The sequence below is a fragment of the Dendrobium catenatum genome, unplaced genomic scaffold, assembly GCF_001605985.2.
Source record: "Dendrobium catenatum unplaced genomic scaffold, ASM160598v2 fragScaff_scaffold_920, whole genome shotgun sequence".
NCBI lineage: Eukaryota > Viridiplantae > Streptophyta > Magnoliopsida > Asparagales > Orchidaceae > Dendrobium > Dendrobium catenatum.
In genome coordinates, this window is record NW_021319382.1 from 2,798,219 (window position 1) to 2,816,954 (window position 18,736).

Genomic DNA, 18,736 nt, shown 5'->3' on the forward strand with positions numbered 1-18,736 from the left:
TTGTCCCTCATGCAAGTTACTATCCCAACTTCTTTTCCTTCACACACGACGTGGATCCTATAGATCCCTATCATGAGCGAGCTCTATTCATGATCCTACTCCATTACACACCCTCGATCTCATTAATATATCGTCACACAAACTCTTGTTGCAGCCTCTTCTTACCCTTCACACACCATCGGTCGCACGATCTCTTTCCTAAACAATATCCGTGCAAAATCTCCTATGCTCCTCACATCGTTAACTCCCTCATACATCCCCCGTGAGCTTCCTTCCAAATTTTTTTTGATACCTACCACCATGCGAGCTTTATCTCGTACCCTATGCCTTATTATTATTATTATTTATCTATTTTTTTTTCATTTTTTCTAGCCAAATATAAGAAAACAAACCCCTAAATTTTAAATGCACTATATTTACTATACATTGTATTGTATTGAAATATTTTCTAAATTCAAAATTCTAGCAACCAAATAGCCTCTACTCACTACAAAACATCTAGTGGTGCAAAGGGACACAATTTTTTTAGAAGATAAATGTTATGCTATCCATTTCATAACTATTTTTTTTTTGTCTATTTTAGACCAATCTCACTGTGTAACATTACAAAAAAAATATTTATTTCTTAGAATAGTCATATTTAGATAGTGAAATAAATGGTTTCTTCAAATTCACTAATGGTTCAAACATGGATGTCCTTTCTTCCATTTCAAGTTTACCATATCTATGGATGGCTTGTCTTGCCTTTTGGATTATGAGTTGTCTATTTAAGATTTGTATCCTATTACCAACAACAAAATGTTTATTTCTCGTCTTCTTTTTATAGATGAATTATTGGTTGTTGTGAAGACAAATAGAGAAGCATTTCATTCTTTTTCTTAAACCTTATTTTGTTAGAGACTTGTATAGGATTCAAAAATAAACTTTCAAAAAATATGAAGCTTATTTTTCAATGGTTGTAAGGAATTCTAATGAGTTTGGTAATGCTTTGGACATGAACATAAGTTTTTCTTTTTAGTAAAATATCTTAATTTGTCCCTTACTGTTGGTAGACTGAAGATGAGGACTGCATTGCTCCATTAAAAATCAATCAAAGGCTAGTTAATGAGTAAGATAATAAATTCCTCTCTTTTAGATGTAGATTCTAATTGATTACGTATTCATTAAATTGCTTACTATCTTTATATCCTAGGTCATTATTTATTTTGAAGAGAATGAGAAAGAAGATTACATCTCTTAATCTCTCTTTTTTTTTAATAATAGGGTCAGCTTTAACAATACTCATCTTTTCTCATGAAAAATGACTTGTCTTCCAAGAGAGAAGAGGAGAACAAGTCTCAATTCAATTATTTCTCTCAACAAAATGATAGTTGCATGGAAAAAATTAAATGTCTTTAATCTTCCATTTATTTGTTGCCATAATTCTTATGGCTCAATTTAGGGGTCTTTAATTACAAATATTTTATTTTTGAAAAGAATTAAATCTTGCTGCTATGTGCATGAGAAGTAAACATTTTAGTTGTGCTAGTAATGTTACTTCCTTCTGTGTATTGTTAAGCAAGTCCTTTGGGAATGCCTAAGTCAAAATTGTTATGAGATATTTACACTTCCTACTCATGCAAAACCTTAAACTATTATTATAACAGATAGATGGAATTTACCTAGCTTTATAGAGTGACTATTGGAACATTATTCTAACTATCCTTATTGGAATTAGCATGAATGAAATCTTGTGGGATAATATAGATAATTTTTACAACTCTAAAGGCAAAGATTAGATTGAAGTTATTATGCTTGATAAAGGTTGTTCTATATACTATTCTAGTATTCTTTATTTTGGTGAGCTCATAAGCTTGTTGTTTTAGGCATTGATAATTCTTCATTTTGTAAGTTTTGCAATCATGATAAAGAGTACATCCCAAACATCTTTTTTAGATGTCTAATCTCAATATTGTTGATAAGGAATTTTTTTAAATTGAGTAAACTTAATTAAAAAAAAAAAAAAACTGAGAGTTAGTGCATTTGAGAATAGATCTCACAGTGGACAAAAAAAGATTGTGCGTCATTGAGCTCCACTTCTAAACACAATTCATGAAAAAGATAGTAATTATTATTTTCTTAGGAAAACAATAAAATTGATGGCTTGATGTTATTATGTGTGATAAGTGAGTTTGTCTTGAAATATATATATATATATATATATATATATATATATGAAAGAAATTTTGGTTTATCATAAATTTAAGGACAAAATTTCTATAGTATACATTGTTGGAAGAGAATTCAAGCTTAATATTTTTATATTATACATAATTATTTTCTATAGTATACATTGTTGGAAATTTTGATTTAGATGTAAAATTTTAAAATTTGGAAAAGATATAAAGAGGCTTGTAAAAAGTCTTGTAAAGAGTCTAAAAAAGCAATTTACGATGCAAAGTTTTTAGCTTTTAATGATTTATATAATAAATTAGATACTAAGGAGAGTGAGATATATGTATAAGTTAGTTAAATAAAGAGAGCAGTAATAAGGATTTAGTTCATGGTAAATTGTATTAAGGATGAAGATCAAAAGCTGCTTTTATTAAAAGAGGATATTCAACAACGATGGATGAGATATTTTGCTAAATAAAGACTGCGAGAATGTGACTCACTTTAGTGTATTTATCACTCTAAATGAAAACAAATATTTTTGTTTTTATTGATGTATTAGTGAAACTGAAGTTAGAGAAGATTTAAAGAATGAAAGATAAAAAAGTTGTTGAACCTGATGATATTCCAATAGAGGTGTGGTAATACTTAGAAGATGAAGAAATTTCTTGGCTTATTAAACTTTTTAATATTATTTTTAACACAAAGGATTTTAAATGAGTGGAGAATGAGTGTGTTGATTCTTATTTTTAAAAATAAAGGTGATGCACAAGATTGTGAGAATTATAAAGGAACTAAATTAATTTGTCTTATTTTAAACCTATGTGAGAGACTTATGGAGCATAGGTTGCGGCGTGATACTAATGTTTCTCAAAATCAATTTGGATTAATGCTAGATAAGTCTACCATGGAAGCTATATATTTATTGAGATGCTTGATGGAGAAGTATAGATAGAATAAGGAGGATCTGCATATGATATTATTGATTTAGAGAAAGCATATGAAAAAGTTCCAAGAGAAGTGCTATGGAGAGTTCTAGAAAATAAAAGGGTTAATAATGCTTATATTCAAGTCATTACGAATGTAAATGTAGAACTGTTACTTGTGTTCAAACACAATGTGGTTTGACCAAGTATTTTCATATTTTAATTGGATTATATCAAGGATCAGACTTAAGCCCATATATTTTTGCTTGTATCATGGATGTTCTCTCTAGACATTTGCTAATACTAGAGAGGGAGTTGAAGGTAAACTTGAATTATGGAGCTCATTCTTAGAATCTAAAGGCTTTGGTTCGAGTAGATCTAAAATTGAATATATGAAGTGTAATTTTAGTAATAATAGATCAAGTAGGGAGATTGTGACTTCAGGTGATCAAATCATTAATAAGAGTACATGCTTTAGATATATTGGGTCTATTGTTCAGAGTGATGGTGAAATATATGTTGATATTATTAATAGAATTCAAGTTGGATGGTTGAAGTAGAGAAATGCATTGGGCTTGTTGTGGGGTAGAAAAGTCCCTCACATTCTTTAAGGAAAAAAATTATAAGATGGTGATGAGACCTATAACACATTATGATGCAGAATGTTGGCCATTAAGAGAAGCATAATATTAAGTGTTACATAGATGAATATGCTTAGGTGGATGAGTGGCTTTACTCTTAGAAACATGATACAAAATGAGCATATATGTGAATGTGAAAAGGTTTGAGTGGCTCTAGTGGAAGATAAGATTAGAGAAAGTCACCTTAGATGCTTTGGGCAAATAAAATGGCGACCTTCTAATGACCCAAGAAAGTGGATGTATTAGAATTGACTTATATTAAGAGAGGTAGAGGTAGACCTACGGAGACATAGTTAGAAAATGTTAGAAATGACTTATCTTTATTATATTTAAATGAGAATTTGATTTTTAATAGGACACAGTGGAGAAAAGTATTCATGTAGCTGAACCCACATAGTGGGATAAATGCCTGTTGTTGTTGTATATAATTATTTTCTTATATCTAGTGCCATGATTTCACATAGGAGTGTATGCAAGTCAAGCCAACTCGTAAGCTATCTCGAGCTTGACTCGATTAATTTCTCATGAGCCGAGCTCAATGAGCTAAGAGACATGCTTCAGCCAGTCCTAACCCAACTCATTAGCCCATGAGTCTGCTTATTTAACAAATATTAATATTAATTGCATTTAGCATACATTACATTTAGGATTTTAAGAACAAATTATTTAAAAAGTGTAATTGTATCACATTCTTAAATTAAATGATTCTTTATCCTTTTTCTTCTAATTAAACCATGGACAACTCTAGCCTGGCTTCGCTCGTTTACTCCCCTAATTTCGCTTCAATCCCCATATATTTCCTAATCATGCCAATATATTTATATTGCCACCAAAAATTCATCCCACTAGGCTTAAATCTAGATTAAAGTTTTTGAATTGAAGATTTTTAAGATTTATATATTTTCAGCAAGAATAATGTTATTTATGACTTCCAAACTAAAAATACATGAAAAGATGTGCATAAAGTTAATAAACAACTTTAAATTTTTATTCTTGTTTCCACCAATGCACATAAGCTAAGAATAAAGGCATCAGTTCAACACTTTCCACAATTGATTAATTGATTTCGGCTTGCAACAAAATAACCCAAAATTTGATTATTTTTCCCACCTAAGAACTAAAATTTAGGCTAAAATTGTCATCTCAACTCTTCTGAGAGTTAATTCAGTACCAAATTTTCATCATGCATAGCTTTATTTTTCTATGAAGTAGAATGCAATGTATCCAATCAGCTAACTTTATTCCACTAATGTTTTTTTGGGAAGCTTTTTTACTGCTTTTTAAGGCTTCGTTTGAGACGACTTTTTTTATTATTTTTTAAAATAACTTTTTAGTACAAAAATTAAAATTTTTATGCTAAAAAATTGCTTTAAGAAGCAACAAAAAAATCTCAAATGAAACCTAAAACAACTTTCTAATACTTAAAAAAATTGCTTTGAAAAGCATTAAGAAAATAACCCAAATGAATTCTATTGAGATTAACTATATGAATATTTTTATCTCCATTATAACCTATTAAAAATCAAATTCTCATTTAAATCTAATAAAAAAATATCATTTATAATACTCTAACAAAATTATTTTGGCTCCCCCTCTATTTCTCTTAATATAGATCAGATATAATACATCTTTCCTAACAAAATCACCAGAAGACCGATATTTTATGTGAAACTATCATTTATGCAGAAACTGAAGGAATTCAGTTGTTTTTTTTCCTCGAGCTGCTTCTTTTGACACTTTGGATAATTGTTTCAGTTGAATAGTATATTCAAATAATAATAAGTATTTACTTTTAAACAAATAATTATGCCAAAACCAAAATCTTATAAGCGCAAACATCTTTAAAATTTAATATTATATCTTCAAGAAAACTACACAATATTTAATTTTTAAATAAATTTTGAAACAAAATTGATTCATTCAATTATATTACTGAACTTTTAAATACCAATTCAGTATTTTAAATGCCATAACAAAAAATAAATTAGGCTATCTAACAAAATTTTCACCTGTCTAAGTAGGATTGTCTGGCTTTAGCTTTTAGTTCAATAATTTTTTATATAAAAAACTACTTTAAAATTAGTAAGAAAACCATCCCAAAAGAAGTCTAAAACTTCGTTTGGGACGGCCTTTTTACTGCTTCTTAAAGCGACTTTCTAGTATAAAAATTTTAATTTTTGTACTTAAAAGTCATTTTAAGAAGCAGTAAAAAAGTCGTCCCAAACAAAGCCTAAGGCTTCATTTGGGACGGCTTTCTTTTTGCTTTTTAAAGCATCTTCTTAGTACAAAAATTTTAATTTTTGTACAAAAAAACTACTTTAAAAAGAAGTAAGAAAGCCATCCCAAACGAAGACTAAATGAGTTAACTGCTGCACAAGAATGTTTGCAAGAGATTAGCTATATATAAATTTGTACATGTTTACATACTAACAAAAAATTTAAAAGAAACAGCATATACCTAACATTCTTACAATAACAGTGCTAATCAAGGACAAGAAACCAACAGAAGCTGGGACCAAAAAAAAAAACCTAGACATAATTTACATTGCTAAGTGGTCACAAATTGGTAAGTGGAGGCATTTCATACAACCCTAACAAGTCTTCAAAACAAGACGAAAATGGTGAATACAGCAGAAAGAGCTTCAATGAAGAAAATACAGAAGAGAAGAGAAGAATCATCTCATACCATCTCATCTTGGACTGTTCCAAGGGGGGGAGGAAGGATCATATGCAAATCCTTGAGAAGACATTCCATGATTCAGTTCAAGATTATGCAACTGCTCCAAGAGTTGGGACCTTCGTTCTTTAAAGAAGTCAAGACGTGTAGTTAGTTCTATAAGAGTTGAGGATGCCACCGCAGGCTGTCTCAGATACTCCGTTCCCTGATCACCAGAAACAATGAAAAACTAATATAATATTGTGATTGAAGAGTTTTCTTCTTTTTCTATTGGGAGAACAAAATGGCTCACCTCAGGTAGTTTGGGAGTGTTAGCCATGATGGGATTGGTCTCTGATGAGAAGCTTGAGGATGCTTCCACTCCTTTTGTATCACTAGGACCGCCCTCAAGAGAAATTTTACAAGATAAATGATTGTTGCCAGGAAAAGGTAGAGCTTGGGGGATGATACTTCTCCAATTTGACCCTCCTGATATATTCTACAAATAATATTGGTCCAGAAAAATTGAAAAAATTCTGTCAGGAACTTTATTTTCATTTTTGTTTTTAATTTCAGCAAAAGAAAATTTCGTGGTAGTTTGTGTTAAAAAACAAAAGGCTAGTAGTTTTTGGATTGCTGAAGACAGATACTAAATTTTATAGTGCATTGTTAGCCGGAGTTCTGTTGTTAGGAGTTTCATTGATTGTAACAATTCAATCAAGACAAACTTGCATCTTCTTTGGTAGAATTGATTATCAAGTTGATTTAATCAGTTAATTTATGTTAGCAGATATTTGATTCAATTTATATTGAACTATTTGTTTAGCGATGATATTTTATTAGAAATTTGGTTAATAACTTTTCTTATGGGCATTTTCTCCTGTAAGTAAGAGACCCCAAGGCTTTATCAAAGAGGTATTAGGGCTCTCCCTCCCATCTCCTCCCTTTCCCATTCTCCAATCGCCCTTCTCTATCTCCAAAAAAACTTCTATACTTCTACCTACAAAGCTTGAAATTATTGGGTTTTAATTTCATATAAGATTAGTGAAAAATTTATTGGTAAAAGAAAATCAAATGATTGACCCTTTCCCAAAGGCATATGTTTTTGGGTAAAAATTGATTTAACAATGTAACAAGCCTAACTTTTCTCACCCTCCAGTTTACAATTTAACAAATAGTATTAAGAGCATTTGATTTGACTGAGATCAATTAGTTCAAACAGTTTATGGGTTTTAGTACAAAAATTTGAGCATAGTACAAAAATTTGCAACTCTCACATTGGAACCATAAAGATGAGTGGGCTTTTAGCACATGAACTTGATTATGTTAATTTTGTTTGTTTGTTTGTTTGTTTGTTGAGGGAGAATGATGAACCATATAAAAGACTCATGTGAAAGAGAAGGTCAAGGCGTACAAAAATATTTAATTTAGTCCTTTAATAGATAAATGTGGGCTCCGAAAATTCGACCCCGGCCTCCGAAAAAAAACTCTTTATATAGAAAAATAATAATTAGCCCTCTCTCTTTGGCTTGAGGTTTTGGGTAAAAGATAAATTTAATCATTAATGCATCATACCAAGTTTTATTTTGCACTGGACTTCTACCCTCTCGGAGCCACTCTCAAATATCTCTTAAAGCCTCTTATATATTTTTTCAACTACAACCATTGCAAAATGTTGTAGCAGGAGTTCCTTACCCAAGCTACAAACCCAACACAACCCAAAAAATCCATACTTCCCTCTCCAGTGAACCTCATCTTCAAAATTCGCTCCAGTGCAACCCAAACTCTCAAATTGGTTACACTAAATTAAAGCTAAATTCAATGCTGAGAGTCTGAGACTGAAATTGAAAAGGTGTAACGCTGAAAAAAGTGCACCATTTTCTTTGCCACGGTCACTGTGATCAAAGCAATAATCTTCCGAGATTATTTCCTCCCGGAAGACTTTCCTCCTTTCCTTTGCCTTTTCTGCATATCCTACATTGAGTTTCCTTACTGTTTTGTACTTTGCACCCTTAGATTGTTGTCATTTCCGACACTATCCAAAACAGTAATCAAACACCTGAAATAATTACAAACCGCCCGGTTATCGAAATGACAACAACTGGTTATCGAAATCAACCATCATTCTTTGGGTTGAAAACTCCTTGCTGTTCATAAGAAGCAGCGTGGAGCCGTGGAGTTATTTGGCACGCCATGCATAGGAACTATGCCTAGAAAACTCCATATATCCATTACTTGAGCGTCAAATAAAAACCTACCCCTTCTTTGATGAACATGAATAAATTATCTCCACTTAACTTTAAAAGTGATATATCATGAGCTCAAATCTTCCTTGTTTCGAACCACAAGATATGAATAAATTTAATTTACACTTGTATGAATTGAGTTGATGCAGTGAAAATTGAATCTTCCATGTTTTTAATTTCAGTTGTCAACATAATAATTTATTCATATAATTCTGCTTAGGTTGCACACCCGTTGGTTGTATATCTTTTCATTTTACAACACATCTATTTACATCTCTCATTGCATCTAAATAGATTCATCATAACAATGGGATTTCACAAAAGGCAAGTGAACTTATACCCAAGAGTAAAATGAATCTATATATATGTATATATACAGATTGATTGACCCACAACATCTAATAAGAAAAGCTCTTAAGATAGATCTTTAAGGTAAATAATGTCGATTAGTACCATGCACATCACCCTAAAATCATAATTCTCATAACCCTCTTTATAATGATAAATATGTTCAGGCCTTTATAAACAAAGTCCTCCATATTATCAACAAAATAGAAAGCCTGAAGCCAACCACATCCATTCCATAAGAATTTTGTTAAGGACAATATTGATTATCCCAATCTAGTCAAACCAATGATTCCATAGTTTCACCTAAAGATATTCCCTCAAATATCCGAGTTTCAAGAGATGGTTCCTGAATTAAATCTCCTAAAAAAAATGATCTAGTCATATTGAGGTTACAGAAGACTACAAACTTCTTTATGTTGATGAATTTAAAGAAGATTATTCATTAAATGATGATTTTATGTTGAATCTACACTTGAATTTGACCTTAAATCTAAAGATTGAACTTAAACATGCACACACAACCACACCTAAGCTCACACTTGCATTTCTTATGGATCTAAACTAGACTCCAAATTTAAGCCTAAAACTAGATTCAAAAGTGAGAGCAATTCATATTTGTTGACGCTGCAAGTATAGTTAAGGCTTCTCATTCTCTCATTAACTGGGAATTATGTGTTGAGATTCATCATTTGCAGGTGTTTCTGTAAGACATTGGTTATGTATTTGCAGGTATTTCTGTAAGACATCGAGATATAGGACCTATTTGGAGAATTTAGATTACAGCTATATAAATACAAACTTTTTGTGGCTTCCTTCATTGAAGCTTGGTCAAAGGATGCTTTTGGCATTAAAGATTTGATGGATAAACCATCTAATTTCACTTCAGCTCAATGCACTTTCAAAAATTAGTTTGAATTCCTAAAATACATATTTTCCTAAAGAGAGCTACGAAACTTAGACTCTCGGATTCTTCTAGCGCCTTTTGTACTTACTTTTCTAGAATCTTTTACTGCTGAAATTCTCATTATGTTTTTTACATCACAGTACAGTAGAAAAGTCCATAAATGTATACTAACTATAGCGCCTTTCCTTTGGTACGTGTCTCGTGTGTACGAAGCGAGCTCTAAGATCACATCCTTGGTTCTTTTACATTAAGAACTACATAAACCATTCAGTCAGATAGAACTCCTCTCCTTTCAGTCGAGTGGACAGGAAGACGTCCCAAGAAATCCAATAAGTAAGAACGAGCTTCCGATGACAAGGGATGTGATTTTCTCATACGAGAAAATCTTCCAGCGGAAGATTTGTTGGAACGAAAGCAGGATGATCTGAAGAAGAGCTGAGTACCTGCGAGAGCGGAGACAGGACAAGCTGGCATAGAGCTTGACGATGCGTTCAAAGGATAATGAGGTGCGAGCGAACGAACTGGTGGAAGACGAATTCCTCGAGGTTACAAGCCGTTCATAACATGGATTGCCTGATGGAAAGGTGATGGCGAACGAATACGAGGAGGGAGTGTACCGAACGACTGCTGGACGAGATTATTCAATGGATCAAGCAAAGCTCTAGTTCTCTTTTCAAGAAAAAATGTGTTCTTCGAAAGAACCAGAGTTCGCCAATTAGCTCGAGCAGGAGTTTATGAAAAGCTGATAAAAAGAAACCAAATGTCGGAGGCGGAAACAAGAAACGGAAGACTGAGGTCGCAAGGGAGGACGGAACCCCACTTCGACTCACCGGGAAAACATTTGCAGATGCGACCATGAATCGAACCAGGTCGAAACACTGTCGACGGACAAACTTTGCGTTAACGTCGATCGGGATGGCCAGGCCCCGATTCCCAGGGTTAGGGTATTTCCTATGTTGAACCTACTCAGATCAGAACTAAACTTGTTTCTTCTCTTTCATCTATCGGCCAGCCGACTTTAAGCAACCTTCGCATTTCCTGCTGAGATCCCAAGTCTCCAAGTGGGTCCTCTTGGCCACCCACGACCTTGGCTTTTTAGAGAATCCCGCTCCTGTGTCATAGGACTTGTAGCTCAACAGTCCACCGGGTAGGTTTTTCTTCCAGTTTCGAGTGTCTTCTTGGATAGTTATAGCGGCCCATAGGCTCGTTGATTCCGCTCGTTCCTGTCCTTCGCTTCAGGGCCTGTCCCTTGGTGTGGTTAGTACTCCATACTATCGGGAAGCAAAGCTTACACTTGTTCACTTAATATGACGGTTCACCAGGGCCTCTTTCCTCCTCCCTTTTCTGCTCACTCGTAGGGGTCCGGACCCCCACTAAGGGGGAGGGAGTCGACTGAACATCTCAGCCATTGGCGGGAATTTCGCCCGCATCCGATCCCCAATTCTTGTTCACCCCGGATGATCGTGTTGGGTGAATTGTGACCTCGTACGATCGTGTTGGGTGAGCAACAGCCGCTTCGTCACAGCACAGTACTGAGGCTAACGGGTCACACTTTGGCCAAGTATCCTACAAAGAGACTCCCGAGAGCCATAAGTATTGAAGGAATGGCCATAGGAATGGGCGCATCATGACATTGTAATCTGTCTCGCCCGAATGAATTAGTTGGTACTAGAAATGTGAGAAATATGAAATGAAAAGAGTAATAAGAAGTGAAAAGGACAGAGACACTTCCCAACCAGAAATCAAAGTTACCACTGATGGTATACTTAGTGTAATGCAAAGTTACCACTGATGGTATACTTAGTGTAAGAGAGCTCTAAGATCACATCTAAGATCACATCCGCTGTCAATTTGATTTCACACTGCTTGCTTATCATCACATAGTTGCCCAACTGATATGAGAATCTTTTTTACTAACATATAAGACATCAGAAAGAACTATTGTGCCAGCACATGCATTTTGAATATTTCAAAAGAGAATTGACAATGGAGAGTTGTCACCCGTATACAAAAAAGTCATACCTGAGTATGGAGCAAATGAAACAAAGGCATTGGGATCCCCTGTTATTTGGTTACTTGCTGCTGTATCATAGTACCTTTTCTTAGCATACATTTCATTTTTCAGAGGCAGATTAGGAACCGGTAAAAGCAAGATGAAAAACAATGTTGAGCTAGCGCCTTGCTTCATTCCAAATTGAAGAAAAAAAAAACATCTTTGATTACGATGAAAAGGAACAAGAAAAAATAGACCAAGATCCATTTTCGGTTCTTGGTTCACATAATATGCCATAAGATCTTCGATCCCTGTGCCAGAATACTGAAAAATTCTGTAGGAGAATAGTCCACTTCTTTTTTTTTCAGAAAGGGGGTGGGAAAGCTGCTGTCATTCTTTGGAGCCCGGTTCTCTTTATCTTCGAGCTTTCATTCCGAGGGTTAGGGTCAAGGGTCGGTCGAGCCGCGTAGCGCCTCTCCTTTCAGTCGAGCGATTGCTCCGCACCTCAATCCACTTATTCGTTCTTTCATAGACCTCCCCACCAATAGATAGAGACAAATGGGAATAACCGAACCACGTCTACAAAATGCCAGTACCATGCAGCTGCTTCAAAGCCAACGTGATGCTCCTTGGTCAGATGACCAAGATATTGGCGAATACAACATATGATCAAGAAGAGAGTACCTATAATCACATGAAAACCATGAAAGCCAGTTGCTAAGAAAAAGGTAGAACCATAAATACTATCCGAAATAGTGGAGGGTGCTTGGTAATATTCCATTCCTTGAAAGCCAGTGAATACTAGAGCCAGTGAAACGGTAGCTACTAAAGCGTAAACTGCTCGTTTTTCCTTCCCCGCGAGTATAGCATGATGAGCCCAAGTTACGGCAGCTCCGGATGAAGGGAGAATAGGAGTATTAAGAAAAGGGATTTCCCGAGGATCTAAAACCCCAATCCCTTTTGGGGGCCAAATAGGTAATATTCCATTCCTTGTTCAAGTTTTTTTATTTAAGAATCGAGTATTTAAAATATTGTTCAAATTTGTTTGTTTAGTTAATTAAACGATCACAAACGAGCTTTAATCAAACCGAAGTTGTTCGTCGAACGTTTGGTTCGCTTGCAGCCCTATGCAAAGTCAAACTGCTTAAGTCATATATAATATAAGTTGCTCTAAATAGAAAACTAAAAAAATGAAACATAAAGTGTAAAAAGAATCATTTTTTTTTTTCTAAAAAGAAACTAAAGAATAAAAACAGTAACTTTTAACTTAAATGCAGCAAACGAAATAATAAGATTTTGATCTTATACTCTTATATACAAAGCTAAAAATAGTGAAACAGAAAGTGTTAAACGAAGCGAATTTTTTTTCCTAAACATAAAACTAAAGAATAAAAACATTAACTTATAACTTAAATCCAACAAACGAAACAATTAGATTTTGGTCTTACACTCTTATATACAAAACAAAAATAGCTTCTAAATAGAAACGGTAAAACGAATCACAAAAAATTTAAGATTTTGAGAACTGCTTACCTTAAGGACTTCAAATACGGGATGCCGGATCGAAGATGGTAGAAGGTACTAAGAAATCGACTGCATGGGCTGGACGAACTGGTGGAGGCCGGCTTGGATGCATCGGTGGAGGCTAGCTGGATGCACGGTTTGAATTTACAGTTCGAACTCGTGCGTGGATCCATGAGATGATCCTCGTGCGTGAAATCCGAATACAAGGCTGCATGCACCGTGGATGTTGGAGGCAGAGGCGACGACTACACGAGCTTCCTTCACCGCGAGAGCTTCTAAATCATGTGGAACATCCGAAATATTAGGGCGAGAGAAAGTCGAACCACCCAAAAACCCCATCCATGCGCATGTATAGAGTTTTTTTTCCCAGAGGGGGCACGTGCCCCCGCGGGACCACGCTTAAATTCGCCGTTGCTTCCCGGCTTGCTTTCTTTATTCTGATGTTTTGAAGAAAGAGCCGGGCACGTACGCATGCGTCGGTTCATTCGGGATGCTCTCTACCGTTGGGTTCTGAAACCGAGATGGTCTTTCGCTCTTTGCTCACATAAGCCTGACTCAATACGAAACGATGGAGCTCCATTCCTAGCGAATCCCACAGCGATCTATTCGAAAAAGAACTGAACACTTTGCTGAGGAGCAAAAGCTGACTCAGCTTATAGTACTCATATGAGTAGGAAAGATCCTAGCTGCCTACCTTTCGTTCTTCTCCTAGGCAGTCGAACGAGGCGCGAGGTCTCCTACAGCTCTGCCACCTATGCACGAAATTGAATGTTGATACACAGGAGTTGTGAACTTTTCAAAACGATGGAACTTGAAGATGCACGCATGATATGAATCATCTGGAACAATAGAAGAATTTCATAGAAGAGGTAAAGAAAGCTCGAATGAGGAACGTGCACTATAGCTGGCATCGACCCACTTTGCAATACGAACGAAAGACCGGAGGGGAATACCGCATAAGCCTTTTCTTTGGTGATGATCAATCTTTGGGTGAAGCCTTTGTTGCTGGTGGTGGTGAAGGAAGGCGGAGAAATGGAATCTGCTTTGATTATTGTAGCATAAGCCTTTGCCACTGCATAACTCCTATGAATACTTGCTAATAGCCTAATATTTGAACATCTAAAGTGGGACCCGAAACTTCTTCGCGTATGTCTGTATAATAATGAAAATCATACTTTCTCTAGAAAGCTCATTGGTCTTACTTCAACGCATATGTCTGTATTATACTATTATATGTTGATTGTGATGAATTACTTGTAGTTCATTTACATGAGACATTTATTGATTCTAGCATTAAACGTAATGCATAATAAAAATATTAAAACTGCATTAGGTATTTATCATAAGTTCTTGAATTGTTTTGTCTTATGAAATTGGAAGTCATCATTTTTCTAGAAAGCTTATATTGATCTTATTTTAATACCACTATATGCATTATATTTTGATTGTATTTAATTAATAGCAGTACATTTACATAATAGATGTCTGAGTCATGCATCGGAAAAAAATTAATAATTGCAGAGTATCATTCTAAATATATAAGGTAAAAATGATAAAGCTTGTTTTTTAATTTATCAATCATATTCCACATGCAATAAAATACTAACCAAATCCTCAAGGACTTACCTTATTTTTAGAAAGCTAATTCCTATAATATTGTATTTGTTATGCCTTTCAAACATGAATGCTAGTCATATTTTCTATGTTGAGAATCTATTAGCTTACATAGGCATTTCTAAGCATCCAAAATTTCTTGTAGGCATCTTTGCAAGCAAAGCTTCTAACCGATAGTAGCACTAGTTCCAGTTCTTCCACCAAATCCAAGAATATCAAATAGAGTAGATTTTATCTGATGAAGTCACATCAGGTCCTTCAGCTATCATTATTATTTATTTTGTTGACAACATCTTGAATTGCCAGATAGAGCAGATTTTATCTAATGAGGTCACACCAGGTCCTTAAGCTGGGCATGGCTTTATTATTTATTTTGTTGGCAACATCTTCCATTGTCAGATAATCTGTAGGTGACACATGATGAGTTGCGACGAACTCTATCCCACCATGACTGACAAGCACATTTAGCAAAACTCTCTCTCCCTCCCTACCAATAAACAAGACCTTAGAGCTTATCATGAATAAAAAATATTAGATAACTCTTTCCTCTGCCTCTTATAGCTTTTTACATGAATTACAAACATTGCAAAATGATGCAATAGGAGTTCCCTATCCAAGCTCCACCCAAACACAAAACAATCAACCCAATTTTCCCTCTCCTTATTATCAACTCAAACCCTGCCAAAACTCCCTCAAAAACCTACTGAATGAAGGCTGAATTATCTGCTGAAACACAGAAACTGTAAAGCTGAAAACAGCGCATCACTTTACTTTACTAATGTTGCTGCGATCTTCTTTCACCTCCCTCTATATTATTGTCCATGCTTTTTCTATATAGTCAAATCTAACAAGGCTTTGAATGAAAACAACATGATTTTTTAAACAAATACAAAAAGTTTAAATGAAGTTTTATATCTAAAGTCCTGTCATGACATTTAAACTTTGCAAAGCTGTGAAATGGAATTATGGGTACTGTGATTATGCCAAGCTGAACAAGTTTAACTACCTTAGTTACTCAGGCAAAAACTTAAGGTGCACTATGTATGATAAGCCTCGAGAAGTACCTCATTTCTCTGCTTCTTCTCATGGCTGAGAAAAGCAAGGCTAGTGTCGAAGTCTTGTTGAACAACTTTCCTGTTGGCAAGACAATATAGAAGAAAGTCTTAAACTGGCATTAGCAAATGACTATAAAGAATAAAAAGAAAGAGAGGAAGGGGAGGCATGGATGGTATAGTTCCTAGCGGATGGCATCAACTTACTCTCCTTTAGTGGCAACCTACAACTGATGCATGCGCATAAATTTTATGTAAAATTACAATCCTAGTAAATGATGCAAGGCTTTGCATGTACTATGATGGATTTGCTTTTCAGGTATCATTGCAATAAGAGGAAAGCAGTAGCGAACAACATATCAAGAGCAGAACCAAAGACTAATAATATTGATTTTTACAAGTAGAGAAAATGCAGAAAATATCCAAGTTCCCAAGAATGCACAAAAAACGGAAAATATTAAATGCTAAGAAATATACACAGACATACTTTTTTTTTTTTTTCATGATAGGTATCATTCTTACTTTCACAAGCATATTTTATAATAGGTATCATTCATTCTATTCATGATAGGCTCAAAAACCGAATTAGAAGAGAGAAAATTATAAATGACTACAGCTTTATTGAATTGTCTTATGTTAGACCGGTCCAACCGGTCCATGCGGGAACGACCCATGCTGTACTCCCAATCGGATTGCTCCAGCATGAGAGAGCTGTTTAGGAAGGATTTTTGAGGGAATTAGCAGGGAAATTCAAAGTAGGGGTTGTTTAGAGATTTTCTTTTGAATCTTATAAATTAAGTAGTATGTTTTGCTAGGGTTAATGATGAGGACATCAGTAGGAGATTCTGGAATGTCTACCACCGGAAGCATCATAGATCAACGGCTATGATGAGTTTATATATTTGATATATTTTATGTATTAGTTCAGATTTTCTTTATTTAAGTTTATACCCTTGTGTGTTGACTTGAGTTGTAGCCCCATGAGCATGTTAGTCTTTTTTTCTTTTCTTTTCTATATGGCCTATATATTAGGTCCTTGGTCTTGTATTTGGATGATGATTATGAATGAAATTTCAGTTTTTCTTGTTTGATCTCTTTATGAGTTCTTGAAAGGAGAAACCCTAGGAGAGGGCCCTGCAACACCCATCAGCCGCCGGTGGTTTCGGAACTCGCGGTCCATCATCATTCTTCCCCTTCACACCCAGCCAACCCACTCCCCTTCCCCCCATTGCCGGCCAACCCAACTCATCTCCCCAACCGTCGGCCCACCTTGCCAAATTTCCCCTAAACCACCGGCCAACCCTCCTCCCACTCCAAGCCGCCGACAACTCTCACCCATAAACTGATGCTATCAAGAATTTTGTGAGTTCTTGAGAGGAGAAACCCTACGAGAGGGTCTTGCATCACCCGTCAGCCACCGGTGGATTCCGGGACTCGCAGTTAGTATTCGTAATATTTTCTTCGTTTTCCTTTCCCTATCACCAGCCACTGTATCTTCCCTCCCACCACCGCCGACCAATCCAACCTACCTCCTCCACCGGCCAGCATTTTTCCCCAATTTCCTTCTAAGCTGCCGGCCACCCCTCACCCCATCCACATGCCGACGGTCACCCCACCTTCACCCCCAAACCATCGGCCTAGTTAGCCGTAACCCCACTGCCGGCCACCCCCTTCCTATTTCCCCTTGGATGATGAAATCAATCTTCATTAACACCTACTTAAAATAGCCTAATTGGTTTGAGAAAGATCTAAATAATTTGGAATTCAAATTTCAAATTTCAAATACTTTCCTAAATTAAGAAAGCTAAATTAGGAAAGTTTATAAATTGGGATCTAATTTAATTTTAAATTAGATTGGTCATTCCTATTTCATCCTTAATTAATAGGAGTGCATTAGGAAACTATTAAACCTAGGGCTGCAAGCGAACCAAACGTTCGACGAGCTGCTCGTTGTTCGACAAGCTACTCGTTGTTCGACGAGCTACTCGTTGTTCGGTTCGATTAAAGCTCGTTTGCGATCGTTTAATTAACTGTTGATCTCATTTTTGTATGAGGTCATTAAGGACCCGTCCAGATCAATCTTAACCTTACATTAATCCAGACCCTAGATCCTAGGATCTATCTGATCCTTAGGACTATTTCAGATCTAACCCTTGAGATGATCTAATCTAGAGCTCAATACCCTCCTAGAATCTATATTTTAAGATCTATCTAAATTCTAGGATCCTTCTAGACTACAAGCCTTAGGATCTATTCCGGATCTTATGACCCTTCTAGATCCAGACCCTGTGATCTTCTCAGGCCTTAGCAATTGCCTAGACCTTAAGATCAATTTAGATCCCAGATCAATCTAGACCTCAAATCAATCCTGACTCCAATTCAAACCTGATCTCAATTCAATCCAATCCTCAATTAAAATCCAGACTCCAGTCCAGTTTAAGATCTTAATCTTCAGTTCAAACCTTGATCTTATTTTTGATCGAACTTCAACCTTATCCAATCAATTATGATCTTCCAAATGATCATAAATGATTTAGATAACTCAAACTTAATTAATCAAACTCAAAATTCAGATCAAATCCAAAATCCAGACCAAAATCCTAAGTCTAAAGGCCAAGTCCTAAAAGCCTTTTCCAGTGAATTTTCAAAAACTTCAAAACCCTATCAAATGACCTCTGATT

The 18,736-nt window shown here is 35.3% G+C and overlaps 1 protein-coding gene across 1 annotated transcript in view; it reads right to left on the reverse strand.

Moving 5' to 3' along the window:
- Positions 1-6,098: 6,098 nt before the first annotated feature.
- Positions 6,099-18,736, reverse strand: part of LOC110113282 (rho GTPase-activating protein 7) — an 88,779-nt gene continuing 76,141 nt past the window's right edge. The window contains exons 20-22 of the mRNA XM_020845786.2: positions 16,068-16,137; positions 6,688-6,873; positions 6,099-6,600 (exon numbers count right to left, since the gene is read on the reverse strand). Of these exons, the coding sequence (XP_020701445.1) occupies positions 6,409-6,600; positions 6,688-6,873; positions 16,068-16,137 (448 nt within the window). The 3' untranslated portion in view covers positions 6,099-6,408. The remainder of the gene's footprint in view (positions 6,601-6,687; positions 6,874-16,067; positions 16,138-18,736) is intronic.